Source organism: Chiloscyllium punctatum, chromosome 9, assembly GCF_047496795.1.
Source record: "Chiloscyllium punctatum isolate Juve2018m chromosome 9, sChiPun1.3, whole genome shotgun sequence".
In the NCBI taxonomy this organism is placed as follows: Eukaryota; Metazoa; Chordata; class Chondrichthyes; order Orectolobiformes; family Hemiscylliidae; genus Chiloscyllium; species Chiloscyllium punctatum.
Window position 1 is genome coordinate 67,412,712 of NC_092747.1, and position 16,189 is coordinate 67,428,900.

Sequence of the window (16,189 nt, forward strand, 5' to 3'; positions counted from 1 at the left end):
AAGCCTCTTTGTTACTTCTTCAAAAAACTCAATCAAGTTTGTGAGACATAATTTCAGACGCACAAAGCCATGTTGACTATCCCGAATCAATCCTTGCCTTTCCAAATACATGTACATCCTGTCCGTCAGGATTCCCTCCAACAACGTGCCCACCACCGACATCAGGCTCACTGGTCTGTAGTTCCCTGGCTTGTCCTTACCACCTCTCTTAAACAGTGACACCACTTCAGTCTTCCAACACCTCACCTGTGACTATCGATGATACGAGAGGCCCAGCAATCACTTCCCTAGCTTCCCACAGAGTTCTAGGTACACACAATCAGGTCCTGGGGATTTATCCACCTTCATGTGTTTCAAGACATGCAGCACTTCCTCCTCTATAATATGGACATTTTTCAAGATGTCACAATATATTTCCCTACATTCTATATCTTCCATGTCCTTTTCCACAGTAAATACTGATGCAAAATACTCATTTAGTATCTCCTCCATTTTCTGCGGCTCCACACAAAGGCGGTCTTGCTGATTTTTGAGGGGCCCTATTCTCTCCCTAGTTACCCTTTTGTCTTTAATATATTTGTAAAAAACCCTTTGGATTCTCCTTAATTCTATTTGCCAAAGCTATCTCATGTCCCCTTTTTCCCTCCTGACTTCCCTCTTAAGTATACTCCTACTGCCTTTATACTCTTCTATGGATTCACTCGATCTATCTTGTCTATACCTGATGTATCCTTCCTTCTTTTTCTTAAACAAACCCTCAATTTCTTTAGTTATCCAGCATTCCCTATACCTCCCAGCCTTTCACCCTAACAAGAATATACTTCCTCTGGATTCTCATTATCACCTTAAGATGTGAAACAAAAACAGAAGTTGCTATTGAAACTGAACAGATCTGGCAGATTCTGTGGACAGAAAGCAAAGTTAACATCGAGTCCAGTGACCCTGCTTCAGCTCTGGCCAGCATTTATTATCCATCCCTAATTGTCCAGTGGGTAGTGGCAGTGAACTGCCTTCTTAAAACCATTGCAACTCATGTTGTGTGGGTACACCCTCAGTGCTCTTTGGAAGAGATCACAAGATTGAGAGGATTTTTGACATAACTCCATTGAAGGAATGCTATATAGTCTATATCAGGATGGTGCTTGGCTTGGAGAGGAGCTTGCAGGTGGCAGTATTTCTGTATATCGCTTTTGTCCTTTTAGTTGAAGTCGCAGGTTTGGAAGTTGCTGTCCTAAGCTCCTTTGAAACTTGGTGCATTTCATCTCAGAGTGGCAGCATGTCCTTGCTGGTGGAGTGAGTGCATGTTGAAGGTGTTTGTTGGGATGCCAATCAACCAGGCTGCTGTGTCCTGGAGGGTGTCAAATTTCTTCAGCATCGTCAGAACTGCACTTCTCAAAGAAAAGCAAGAGAAATTTCCAACATTCTGTGCATGGGAATTACAGATGAAAACTTCCATGAAATAGATAAACTGGATCTGCTGTACCAGCCGCAAACAATATTGCCATTTCACTAATAATCCCCATGTAAAACACTAAAACAAACAACTGCATATCATTTGAATTTATTATTAAATGGATATTTGAAACTGATATTACAGTATATATTTTGCAACAGTTCATGAAGAATGTTTAATTCTTTTCTTCATTTGTTATTACTTGTTTAACTTCTTAAAATCTTCATAGTCAGTTTGACAATTGTTTAAGTGCTCCAATAGAAAATAATCACTGTATAGGCTTTCTGCCATTGATACATAATAGGAACATAGATATGAAAGTAAAGTTGGATTTGTTAGTAGTTAATTCATTGCTGTATCAATACAATAAAGTGGCATCTGACTGAAAAGGTTGATTTGAATCTTCACTTTTGAAGTCCTTTTCAAACTGAATTAATATTATTTCCAGCATTGTGTATATATTAACATTGCAGTATATAGCTTTGGCTTTTCCTTTAATAAACTTAAAATAAATTTATTTTTGTTCAGGTAAATCCATGTGTTTCTCAGCCTAGTACAAATAACTAGTCACAACAAAACTGAAAAAGCTTTTGCTGAAAATGTGTTGCTGGAAAAGCGCAGGTCAGGCAGCATCCATGGAACAGGAGAATCGACGTTTCGGGCGTAAGCCCTTTTGTCCCAGATAACTAGAACTAGTGTGCAGACACAATTTATTTGGCAAATCTTTTTCCAGTTTTGTAAAACATTCAGTTTAGGTTCCTGACATTTTGCTGAGCATCAACATTCTCAAAGGGAGCACGTCTTCAACCCAAGTATTTGGATGGGTCATCATTTTATCCCATACAGATATTTCTTCTTGTGTAGAATCCATCCAATCAACTGTCAATCCATAACTTTTACCTGTAGAATAAAAAAAGAATGGTCAAACAGAATAGAGTTTGGTTTACAAAAGCATCATATTTATTACATCACCAAAAATATACACAAATGACTGCTGTCACAAGTACAAGGTAATGATGTAGAGGACTTCCATTGTTCTGTACATCAATCACTTTGCACAAAATAAACAGATGCAAATGCCACTTGAGGGAGCAAACTGCAATTAAAATAGTGAGCTGCACTGAAATGTGAGTGCCGAGTGGAATAGAAAGGTGAGGTAACTTTTGAACAGGCAATTGTGGTGGCTGAACAAAATAAAATGTCTACCTAGTCAATTAATTGATCATATTAACCACAATCACCTGCTTAACTAGTTCTATTAATAAATGTCACTGGATCAGTAATTCCAAGGCAAATACCCTGGGGCAATGGTTTCAAATCCCATCATGGCAGCTTGAACAAGTTAAATTAATAAATCCAGAATATAAAATTAATCCTAGTAATGCGATGATGGATAATTATGGATGGACAACACATATTGGCTTTGAACAAATAAAAGAGCAAAGAAAATAAAACTAATATACGAAGCTCAATGATCTCGCAACCAATGATCGCAGTTCCACCATCCTACCACATCCAGTTGTGAATGATGACAGTCAATTAAATAAAGGAACAAATTCCATAAACATCAGCCAATACAAACAAGTGTGAGGTATTTGCACACATCCTTTCAAATAACACCGACTCAGCAATACCCTCTTCACCAGTTTGGTTCCATAATAGTCACTTGGCTCTAGACTTCATTAGGCTTGGTACAAGTTTGAAAGAAATAACAGAATAATACTTAAACACAGTATCACTTAAACAGAGAATGACTGTGGAATCCTGAGGTGCAGATGTGTTCTGGTGCTCAAGTCCCAAAATGTTAAAAAGCTGGTCTGGCATGCAATCAAGTCTACTGATTTTTAAATATTCATGGGGTATGAGCATCACCACCTGGGCCAAAATGTGTTACCTATTCCAAGTTGCATTTGAGAAGATGGTGATGAGCAGCATTTTTGAACTACTGCTGCCTATTGGTCAAAGTACCTCCACAAGGCTGTTAAGGGAGGGAGTTCCAGGATTTTGATCCAGTGACTGTAAAGAAACTGAAATATTTCCAAGTCAGAATAATGAGTAGCTTGAATGGGAATTTGCAGGTGGTGGTGTTCCCATTGTATCTGTTGCCATTGTCCTTGCAGATGGAAATGATTGTGGATTTGGAAGGTACAGTCTAAGCAACCTTGGTGAATTTCTACCATGCTTGTAAATGATAACACACTAATGTTACTGAATTATTGGCATTGGAGAGAGAATGTTTGTGGATGTGGTACCAATTGAGTGGGCTGCTTTGGATGTTGTCAAGCTTCTAGAGTGCTGTGGGACCTCTGAGTGCTGAGTGCTGTGTTCATCCAGCCAAGTAGAGAATATTCCACCACATTCCTGACTAGTGCCTTGTAGATGGTGAATAGGCTGCGGGGAGTCATCAGGTGAGTTACTCCATGCAGGATTCAATGTTACTGACTATGAACCATTCTTTTAATCACAGTATTTAAATGGCTAGTTCAGTTCAGATTCTGGTCTATTGTAACCACCTGGATGTCAGTAGTAGGGTAATCAGTGACAGTAATGCAATTGCACATCGGGGTAATGGTTAGAGATGGTCATTAATGCCATAAGAGTGCCAAACAATGTTACTTTCCACCTTGTCAGTCCAAATCTGGATAATAGGATTTGCTGCACTTGGCACAGACTTCTTCAGTATCTGAGGAGTCACAAATGGCATGCTATCCTTTATTACAAGAGAAATTGAACATAAAAGAATGTTATGTTTCACGTATACAGATAAATCGCTCAATTGAAGACTACGATTTCGGTCTCCTTATTTTAAGGAAGGCTGTAAAGTATCAGAGGTTCACTAGATTGATACTTGGGAAGAGGGACTATCTTATAAGGATAGGTTAGAAAGGTTGGGTTTGTTTCCAGTGAAATTTAGAAGAGTAAGCGGTGATTTTATTGAAGTGTGAAAGATCTTCAATGGTCTTGACAGGGTAGACATGGAAATTTCCTCTTGCTCATCTGATCAGAACTTGGGAAGACTTAAAATTACTCCTCAACCTTTCAGGACAGATTTGGAGATGCCAGTGATGGACTGGGGTGTAAGTGAAGACTGCAGATGCTGGAGATCAGAGCTGAAAATGTGTTGCTGGAAAAACGCAGCAGGTCAGGCAGCATCCAAGGAACAGGAGAATCGACGTTCGGGCATAAGCCTTGGATGCTGCCTGACCTGCTGTGCGTTTCCAGCAACACATTTTCAGCATGGACTGGGGTGTACAAAGTTAAAAATCACACAACACCAGGTTATAGTCCAACAGGTTGAATTGGAAGCACTAGCTTTCGGAGCGCCACTCTTTCATCACAACCACCTGATGAAGGAGCGGCACTCCGAAAGCTGGTGTGCTTCCAATTCAACCTGTTGGACTATAACCTAGTGTTGTGTGATTTTTAACTTTCAGGACAGAGATGAGGAGAATTTTGTTCTTTTGGTGGATGAGAGATTTTGGAACACATTGCCTCAGAGGGCAGTGAAGGCAGATTCAATGAATACTTTTAAGGGGTGGATAATTTATGGTTATGCAGGTGATTCAAGGATATTTAGATGTAGATGGGAACAAAATGTATTGATTGGCACAGCAGGCTCAAGGGATTGAATGGTATACTTCTGCTTCTATATCATACATTTGTACATTCATATGTACCTGAGATTTAAATATGGACAGTCAATAATATCCTTCATGACAATCTTGCGTATTTTGAACTCATATACATGAATTCTCTAGATTTAAAAAGGGTCATCAAGAGGTAAACTAAGCCAATGTATTTGCATAGACTGGGATTAAAAATTGAGGAACAGGTCCTTTAGGGGCCAAAACCACTAATTTCATAGGGGACAACTGAAAAATAGTTTTATTCCACATAAAGAAAGCTCACAGTGAAGTTATCATATTTGAAACGGTTTTATATATTATGCTAATTGTACGATACAAATGACCAATTGGTTTCAAATTAGAGATTATGTCATCACCTGACAGTGAACTGCAATCTAATTTTGATTGCACTGACACAGCAATTAATATTTAAAAAGAAATTACAAATTTCAATTTCTGATTTGTAGAATTATTTCAGAAGTTCTCTTGGTCAAGGCTGTGAAATTCACAACAGGAATAATTACCACACAGCTACTGTAAATTATATTGAAATTCAAATCTGTACTAATTTCAGCACCATGTTTCAGAGGCTGTTACCTGTGCCAAGGCCAATCCTTAGTCCTCCAAGAAAATGATTAATTAGTTTGTCATGGTCCCAGACAGAAAGTTCAACACATGCATCCCTAAGATCTTCAGTGCTGAAACCATCATAAACCATGGTGTGATTGAATACAGGATTTGTGCTTTTCTTCACAACCCGCGTTTTCTGACGACTTTTTCTGCTGGTGTCTGGAAGAATGAAGCTTGTAGGGTAAAACAGAAACATGATTATAGCATGTTCAAAGGCTTTTCTAATCTCAAAACTTAGGTTTACTATGAAGGAAAGTCTTGCTTTTTGACACATGCATGTCCCAGAATACTAATAAGGACTTGGGCTTTGTTACTCAATTGGATGACTAAGTCAAACAGTTAAGTATCTACTGACAGGTCTCAGAAGTAAGATTTTGCTGCTAAAGGAAGAAAATAATCAAATATTTACTCTTCTAACTTTTACCTTGATGCAAAAATTGGAGAACTCGGCACCAAAAATATTTTCAAACATTTCAGTAGAGGAAATCTGAATAGTCAAATTTTCAATTATTTGTAAGTGTTACTGAAAATAATTTAAGATCCACAACATAACAGAATGCCATATTTTTTGTGTTTTAGTTGACAGTCCTCTCGTTGCCAAATTGTGCTTACATTGCATAACTGATCTTCCAGCTCATTAATTCAAAGTTTTCAATCATGACAGGATCTTGTACAAACCTGAGAATGTCTGGAAAACATTCTGTCCTAATATCAACCCGCCTCTGCACTGAATCTCTAATGTCATAAATTGTGTGTGAAAAAGACTGGGATTGAGAAATGAGATCTACATGGCTAGAATGGTAGGTTTTGAAAAGAATTTAGGTAGATGTAGCAGATAGAAAACTCAAATGTATAGGATATAATGACTGAAGACTCTGTCACAATTGTGGCATGGACCAAGTCATAGGGAAGTCAGAGACTGGCCACTGTGCTGAGCAGATAATGCAAACTGGGCAAAACTTTCCCATTTTCAGTTCAAGTGTTTAAAGTGTGTGATTCGTAGTACCCAGATCCCCATGGCTTACAGTACCTATTCTCATGTAATCTTCTGCCTTATATCGGATTAATTATATAAAAAGGGTCTTCATATCTCTCATGAAACTATGTGGCAGGAGGTATGGAAGTGCTAGCCATTACCAGGACCTTGTGACATTCGCAACACATGCATCATATTTAACACCCAGCTGCACATCCCTTCAGATGCTGCAAGCCAGAAACGGTCTCTCCCACTGTAATGTTCCACCTATATTACCAAACACAACCCAAAAAAGGGAAACACATGGTCAGCAAGGCAGAGAGAAAGGCCGTTCTTTATTTTGCTGATGGCATGGTTTCCTGCAGCAACCAGACAAAAGCTGTCCTCTGATCCAAGTCAAAAAGGGACACCCAGCAGAGGAGGAAGGACATCCATGATCTTTGACACTCCACAAGGGGGAAATGCCCAATCTTCCTGATGCTATCTAAAGCTCATTCAGACACTTAATCATTGGAACTTTGCCACTGCACACACATCTCACCCAGGTTGATGAATTACTATTTCACTGTTGCACATTTCCAGTTCACTGAACTACTTTCACCAATCTCATCTTATCAAACTGCTAACCTTTCCTACCCTCCGAGTTTCCTACTCACGTACTGGGACATCTCAACTTCTATTTCTGCATTAGAACACCAATAACTGTTGTTCCATCCATGTCCATCATACTCAATTCCTCACTTCATCACATTGCTGGAAAAACTGGCCCAATTCCCAGTCTGATCCTACTTGTAATCTTTGGATTAGTTGGTCTTGGCTGCAGAACTGATAGTGGCTCAATGACCAGGCTGCAAGGGCACAGATCCCTGGACTCTGAAAGGACCAAGCACCTACCTGACCATGGCCAACAGATAAGCCCCTTTTGACTGACTAGGCTGTAACCACAACTGACCCTGCCAACGACCACTCATCTTTGACTTTCAAACCGCCATTTGCTTGAAGCACATGCAGTGCACTTACTGAGTAAACTGTTGGCACATGCTGCAGTTATGTCAACATGTCAACCCTTTAAATGTTCAGTTTTCCCCACCTTGATGACCTGTCTGCCTCTCCCTTTCCATTAAAAATAATGCAAGTCAAAGACACAGGAAGCATGTAACTAAGCACTAAAGACTTTGCGCACTTAAAACAATTCCAAGTCATTCAGAACATGACAGCTTCCAAGTAAACGTAAAGTATGTGTGTGCTCTTAAAGCAAACTAAAAGCCAGAAGATGCATCCCGTGTAGATGCACAAGTTTTCTGTGTCTCTGCATTCAAATTAACTTTGGGACACTGCCAATTCCAAACTCCAGCCTTAAAGAATTGAGACATGGTGATGGGGTGACGCTTTTTCCTTTATATTCATTCAGAAGATGTGAACTTCACTTGTGGGTTGGCACTTATTGTATATCCTTAATTGACCTTGAGAAATTGGTGAATGAACTGCCTTCTTGAACTGTTGCTGTCCATCTAGTGTACATAGAACCTGAGTTCTGATAGGTTGGAGGTTCCAGGATTTTAACCCAGCATCAGTGAAGGAACAGTGATACCGTAAAGAAATGTCAGTATATTTCCAAGTCAGGACTTGGAAAAACAAAACAAAATATTGTAGGTGCTGGTAATCAAATTGAAAATAAAATTGGAGGAGAAACTCAGCATGTCTTGCTGTTACTTGGATATCTACTGCTTCAGTAACTGAGGAGTTGCAAATGGTGGTGAACATTGCGCAATCAGCGAACATCCTCACTTCTGACCTTAAGATGAAGGGAAACTCATCCATAAAGCAGCTGAAGATGGTTGAGCCTAGGACACTGGCCTGAGCAATTTCTGCAGAAATGTCCTTGGAACTGAAATGACTGACATCTAACAAACACAACCATCTTCTATTAAGCCAGGTATGACTCGAACTAGTGGAAGGTTTCTTCCCAATTCCCACTAACCTCCAGTTTTGCTTAGGCTTCTTGATCCAACGCTTAGCAAAATGCTACCTGATAGCAAGGGCAGCCAATCTCACCTAGAATTCATTTTTGTTCATTTTTTAAACCTAGGCTGAAATGAGGTCAGGGGATTGGTGTACTCCTAGGAGAACCCAAACCTAGCATCAGGTTATTATATGTAAATGCTACTTGATAGCACTGTTGAGGACTCCTTCCCTTTTTTTTACAACTGATTGAGAGTAGACTGATGGGGCAATGATTGGCCAGATTGATTTTTTAAATCATTCAACCACATGATGTGGGCAAATTTGGCTGGGTCAACCTTTATTGCCTGTCCCTAGCTGGCCTTAAGAAACTGGTGTCTACAGGAATCACCTTGGCAATATTACACGTTGCTGTGTAGGTGCAGGACTGGTAAAGCTTTGTTAGGGGCACAACCAGTTTTGAAGCACAAGCTTTCAGTGCTAATATCAGAATATTGTCAAGGTGTATTGTTTTTGCAAAATCTAGTGCTTTCAGTGGTTTCTTGATATCACAGAATGAATTAAATTGGCTAAAGACTGGCACCTAATGATGCAGAGGACATCCAGATAGGACCAAGATAGAACAACAAAGGTTAGTGGAGTTGTGGATAGTGTGGAGGGCTGTTTTAGATCATAACAGGACATTGACAGGATGCAGAACTGGGCTGATAAGTGGCAATGCAGTTCAACCCGGAAAAGTGCAAAGTTGTTCACTTTGGAAGGTCAAATTTGAATGCAGAATACAGGGTTAAAGGTAGATTTCTTGGCAGTGAGGAGGGATCTTGGGATCTATGTCCATAGATCCCTCAACATTGCCACCCAGGTTGATAGGGTTGTTAAGAAGGTGTATGATGTGTTGGCTTTAATTAGCAGGGGATTAAGTTTAACAGCTGCGAGGTTATGCTGTAGCTCTGTAGAGCCCTGGTGTGACTACACTTGGAGTATTGTGTTCAGTTCTGGTTGCCTCATAATAGGAAAGATGCGGAAGCTTTAGAAAGGGTGCAGAGGAGATTTACCAGGATGCTGCCTGGACTGTAGGGCATGTCTAATGAAGAAAGGTTGAGAGAGCCAAGGCTTTTTTCATTGGAGCGAAGAAGGATGAGAGTTGACTTGATAGAGGTGTACAAGATGTTGAGAGTATAGATGGAGTGGATAGCAAGAGACTTTTTCCCATAGTGGAAGTGTCTATTACAAGGCTGTACATAAATTTAAGATATTTGGAGGAAAGTTTAGGGTAGATGTCAGAGGTCGGTTCTTTAGTCAGAGTGGTGGGTGTGTGGAATGTACTGCCAGCAGTGGGAGTAGAGTCAGATTCATTAGGGACATTTAAGCGACTCTTGGATATGCACATGGAAAATAGTACAATGAAGGGTATATAGGTTAGTCTGATCTTAGAGCAGAATAAAAGGCCAGCACAACACTGAGGGCCAAAGGGCCTGTATTGTGCTATACAGTTCTATTTATCCACTTGAAACATCTGGATTAAAAAAAACTGTTACTATTGCTTCAGCCTTATCTTTTAGACTGATGTAGTTGTCCAATTAAGGATAGTGATATTTGTGAAGGATGATCCTCCAGTGACTAAATGTGCCAGGACTGCAGAGTTTCAGTCTGATCTGTTGATTGCAAAATCACTTGGCTTTGTCCATCACTTGCTTCATAAACTGTTTGGGTTCTAGCCAAACCAGGTTAGCACCTCAGTTTTAGGTACGCCTGGTGATGGTCTTGGCACGCCCTCCTGCACTCTCCATTGAACCAAGGTTAATCCCTGGCTTGATGGTATGATAGAATGGAGCTATGAGATTGTAGATTGTGTTTGACTGCAATCATTCTATTTCTGATGGCCCACAGCACATTTTGAGTTGTTAGATACCTTCAAAATTTATCCTATTTAATATAATGTTAGTATCATACAGTACAATTGAGATTATCCTCAATGTGAAGATAGCACTTCATTACACAAGAACTGCGCAGTGGGCACTCCTATCCATTCTGTCATGGACAGGTGCAACTGCAACAGGCAGATTGGCAAGGATACAGTGCAGAATGTTTTCACCTCTTGTTGGTTCCCTAACCACCTGCATCAGGCCCAGTTTAGCAGCTGTATCCCTTAGGACTGGACCAACTCAAATCAATAAATAGTGGAGCTGCTAAACCACTCTTGATGATAACTGTTAAAATCCCATCCAAAGTATGTTTTATGCCCATGTTATCCATCGTGCTTTTGGGCATGGAGGAGTTGGGATTGGAGGGGATGTGAGAGTAGCATCTGCCCAACACCAACAAAACACAAGTCTATGGTTTGGATTGTTGATTCCTTAAAATGTTAAAAATTAAAAAGACTGGAGTTATGGGAGACAGAGAAATAAAGAATAATGGAAAGGGACTCATGGATAAGAAAACTTGACATGAAAAGAGGGGAAAAGAAAAACAGACAACAATGGAAAAGCTAACAGAATTTTTAAAAACCTTAAATTTAAAAAGCGAAACAGAAATTACTGGAGAAACTCACTCAGTCTGGCAGCATCTGATAAGCGAGAAACAGAGTTAATATTGAGTCCAAAGAAGAGGAGTCATCTTTGGACTCAAAGCATTTACTTTGTTTCTCTCTTCACAGATGCTGCCAGACTGAGTGAGTTTCTCCAGTAATTTGTTTCTCTTTTCTGATTTAAGGTTTTCGGTTTTTGTTTCAAATTTTCAGCATCTGTAATATTTTGTGTTTATTTGAACTTAAGATAGGAAATTTAGACAAAGAGTTGCCCAAGGAAAAATCTACAGTAAAAGGAGGAACAAGGAGGAATAGCACAAAAGGATAATTCTGATTCTAATGAGGGATTTGATTTAACAAAGAATTTATGTGGAGTGCCTAAATTTAATGTTCGTGGAATCAAAAGGTATTTCACCTTATTTGTCAAAGGTAGCCGGGACAAATGAAGCAGCCAAAAGACATTTGGAACTTAATGTTACAAAGCATTTTTATAGATAAGCACTGACTGTGCACAATAGTTTGACAGAAGAACAGTCTGCAGAGTATGAAATAGCCAAAAAGACAAGTCAATGTTTGTGAGCTTGTGTCTGAAGTTCATCATTTTAAATTTTGGGTGGCAAGAAAGGAACCTAAACAGACATTTGAAAAATTTGCATGGGAGAAATAAATCGTTTACATCACTAAAACAAGAGAAATATTGAGGATTGTATTGAAACTATGATCATGGAAAAATTCAAATAGTATTCCTTTACACTTTTATAAAAATGATTTGGATGAGTCACGAGTATTCCAGATCAGAGAATCAGCAGTTCTGACAGCTATGATATCTTGGGCAGACAATTACAGATGGAGAGATGGTCATATGGAAATCCATAAGGCAATTGCAAGAATAGGAAATCTGCAGAAGGAACAGTTACTACGTTTAGAGAACAGACAAAAGGAAGGAAGGTCAAAAACTAGAATTTTAAAAAGTGATATAAATTAATGAATGAAAAGAATGGACACACTGGAGCCAATTGTCGGAAGGTAAATGGGAGACAGATTAAATTACAGAAGTAGGAATATCCAAGTAATCTTCAGAAATGGGGCATCAGGAAAGCAGTATTAAAACTGGACAAAGAGATTACGTTTCCTTAGAATGTACTGAGATGGGAGAGATGACTCAAGACAGTCATGAAAATTCTTTTTCTAATGTTGATAAGGAAAATCAAATTATTAGAGGTTCTGGATATTTTCTCAAAAGACTTCAAATCAAGGAGGTAAATCAACAAAGATATTGAAAAACTGGACAAAATCAGTAACTGATGCTGGCTGATGATACTGTGCTTCTTCCAGAGAGGTTAATAAAGGAGAAAGTATTAATTGGAGGTTAGTACGGAGGTTACAAACCAGTCTCAGATCAATGGACTTGATAAATGGAAGCTTTGTAGCAAGAGTTTTGAAACTAATACCAAAGAAGGGATTGATTTTAGTTTGAGAAATGCCCTGAAAGGATCAAGTATATTAGCCTCGCAAAGGGTGGAGGAACAACCACTGGAGGTAATATTTCAGTTTCTTTTACAGGAGAAACAGCTTGGATTGTTTCCTAACAGAGTTGATTTAGAAATTCAGTAATTATATGAAATATTTGGAAAGTTTACTAAACAAGAATGAGGTAAAAAGGGTGAGGTAAAGAGAATGAAGCGGATATGTTTAGGTCATCTTCTGTCATGGAAATGCAACAAACAGATTTAGAATTTTGACAGTTAGACAAAACAGCCTATTCAATAATTGAGAAAAGAAACAAAACCTAAATGTCACTTAAAAGACAAAGTACTAATGAGGAAATGGAGACTACTTCAACTTCCAGTTAATGAGTAATGGGCAGTGGTCCATCAGGTGGTAGTTCCATCTGAGTACCATAGCGAAAATTTTATGAGTTGGTAACAAAATTCCATTGGCAGGTCACAGATGAAAATATTAAAACATATTTATTGGGCAGAATTACATAAAGATGTCAAATTTTGTCAGACATGTCACATATGTTAGGCAGTTTAGAACCCTCAAATAAACTTGCACTTTAGTTCCAACACTAACTTTTGAATGGTTCTTTACTAGGGTTTAATAGAATGTATGGAATCCCTACCCAAAAATGAGGAATGGTAATCAGTATCTTTTAACGATAATGGATATTTCCAAAATGTTTCCCGAAACAGTCACTTAAGGAAAAATTGCTGCAAAAGTACGAGTAGGAAGTTAGTTTGATAATTTACAAAACAAAGTTTACCCAAGGGAATAAAATTGAACTCTTGATTGAATATTTGCAAAACAAATCCAAAGAATTGATAACTAGTTTGGGAATATTCAATTTATATTTTCTGCTTAGGGCCCAAGTCTCAAGGTAGACTGGAAAAATGGCATCAAACTTTGAAGACCATGAGGAGAGCTTAACATCAAGACTGTCATAACGACTAAGATAAGGGATTCATTTGTTACTCTTTGCTATTGGGAACATTCCTAAATGTGCCTACAGGATTTAGTCCCTTTGAACTAACATACAGACTCTGTTAAGAAAATCACTTAAACTGGTGAAAGAAAAAAAAATAAGTTATAAAGCAAAGCTCAGAGACTATGCTTCCAGTCTGTGAAAAATGGACCAAAATGGAGCTAACCATAATGCATTTAAAAGGTGGTCAACAAACAAAGAAAACTAGAGACGACAAAAAGGCTGACGTTCAAAATTTGTTGTTGGAGATGGTGAAAGTATTGCTAACAGTTTCTGGGGAACCATTAAAAATAAAGTTCATTTTGCATAACCAAAAAAGAAACTCAGTGGTGTAAATTAGATATTGAGTACTTCAAACTGGTTAAACAATCAAATGTGTTATGTTCACATGTAGAAGAGATATTATGATAGGGATGATCGTGAGGAGAATAAGTTTATTTACAGCAGTGAAAGACGTAGGGAGTGAAATACAAATATCAGAGCAGTTGGAGAATGAATTAGAAATTAAAAATCAAAAATGACCTACTGGCAATCAGACTGGATAACTTGGAGGCACTTAAAACAAAGATTAGGTAGCATCATGTCTTATCTTCCAAAAATTATCAATGTGACTCACAAAGGCTATTACAGAATCATAAATTAATTTGTTTTGAGGGGCCAGAAAAACAGTTTTGGCTGCTTATGATGTTAATGTGGGGATGTGTTACCTATGATGTACAGGGGGATCTTGGAGTTCAAGTCAATAGCTCCCTGAAAGTGGCCACGCAAGTAGATAGTGTGGTAAATATGACATATGGCATGCTTGCCTTCATTGGTCACCGAGTACAAGAGTCAGGAAGTAACGTTGCAGCTTTTTCAGATTTTGGTTAGGCTAGACAGTACTGAATTCAATTCTGGTCACCACATTACATGAAGGATGTGGAGACATTAGAGAATTTGCAGAAGAGGTTTACCTGGATTAGAGGATATAAGCTATAAGGAGAGGCTAGAAAGACTCGTTTTTTTACTCTGGAGTGATGGCACCTAAGGGGAGACGTGATAGAAGTGTATACAATTATAAGATGCATAGATAGGGTTGACAGTCAGAATGTTTTTCCACCAAAGTTGAAGTGTCTAATACTAGGGGTCATGCATTTAAGATGAGAGGGGGTAAGTTCAAAGGAGACGGGAGGGGCAAATTTATTTTTTTTTAAAAACACAGAGAATGGTACATGTCTGGAACATGCTGCCAGGGTGAAGGAGGAGGCAGATAATACAGGGGTGTTTAAGGGACTTTTAGATAAGCACATGAATATGTAAGGAATGGAAAGATATGGACTAAAGGTGGGAAGAAAGGATAAGTTTAATTTGGCATCATGTTCAGCACAACATTGTGAACCAAAGGCCCATTCCTGTGCTGTACTGGTCTATGTTCTATCATGAGCTTCATCTATTTGCTTACTTGAGCTGATCTCTCTGGTTTGAGTTGTGTGGATGTTGTTTTATAGGGCTCATTCCTGACCGTTCAATGTTCTATAAAACAACATCCATGCAAACTCAACCCGACTAAGCTTGATGGTCCGAAACTGGATAGTTTTGTATTTTGTACAGATTGTCAGAAAATCAAAGTGGTAACGAAAATTGACTTACAACCTCTTCCAGGAATTGAGGACTGCATTGAAAATTTTGGAGGTCTGTGATTTGTCACCATAAGTAAGTTGCTAAAAAGAATATTACATTATGTTGACTGACTAGACCACAGAAATATAGAATTTTTTTGTAACCCCAGGAGAGATTTTTGTCAATGCAAAGTCATTCCATTTGGAATCAAAAATGCACCAGCAACATTCCAGTAATCAACCAAAAAAAGATAATTGAAGGACTACGTAATTGCATGGTTTACATCAACCTTTTTTAAGCCATACCTGTGAAGAACATTTACAACACATGACTGAACAATTTGATCAGCTTTAAAAAGCTAATTTGATTAGATGTATGGCTAAGTGAATTTGCCAATGCAAAGAGACTTATTTGAGCTGTCAGGCAAGGTAAGTAGGATGTGAACATAAAGGCTATTTTGGATTTTCCTGTACTTAGAACAAAATGCAAAGTTTTGAAATATGTTGGACTGGGTAGACTTTATGAGTGGATAAAGGGTGGAGCCGGAAAAAGCACAGCAGGTCAAGGAGCAGAGAAGGGGAGTCGATGTTTCAGGTCGGAACCTTTCATCGGGCTTCCTGAAACATCAACTCCCTTTCTCCTCTGCTGCTTGATCTTCTGTGCTTTTTTCTGACTCCACTCTTTGACTCTCCAGCATCAGCAGTCCTTACTATCTCCCAAGTAGATTTTATCACAAGTTTGTTCTGAACTTCAGCAAAATCCTTGCACCTTCATCAAATTTAGGCAGAATATTAGAACGAATGCAAGAATGTCAAAATGCCTTTGAATGAGAAATCTGCGCGGACAGCCACAACAGTTTTAGTCATACCGATTTAGGAGAAGCGATTCAAACTGTCTGCTGATGCCAGTGACAGTGATATCAGCATGGGGT

The 16,189-nt window shown here is 38.7% G+C and overlaps 1 protein-coding gene across 4 annotated transcripts in view; it reads right to left on the reverse strand.

The window, feature by feature from the left end:
* Positions 1-1,545: 1,545 nt before the first annotated feature.
* The window catches only part of LOC140481474 (synaptotagmin-like protein 2), a 123,116-nt gene continuing 108,472 nt past the window's right edge, over positions 1,546-16,189 (reverse strand). For all 4 annotated transcript variants that reach the window (XM_072577718.1, XM_072577717.1, XM_072577716.1 and 1 more), the window contains 2 exons: positions 5,677-5,882; positions 1,546-2,353 (listed from right to left, as the gene is read on the reverse strand). In XM_072577718.1, coding sequence (XP_072433819.1) covers positions 2,205-2,353; positions 5,677-5,882 — 355 coding nt within the window. In that variant the 3' untranslated portion in view covers positions 1,546-2,204. The remainder of the gene's footprint in view (positions 2,354-5,676; positions 5,883-16,189) is intronic.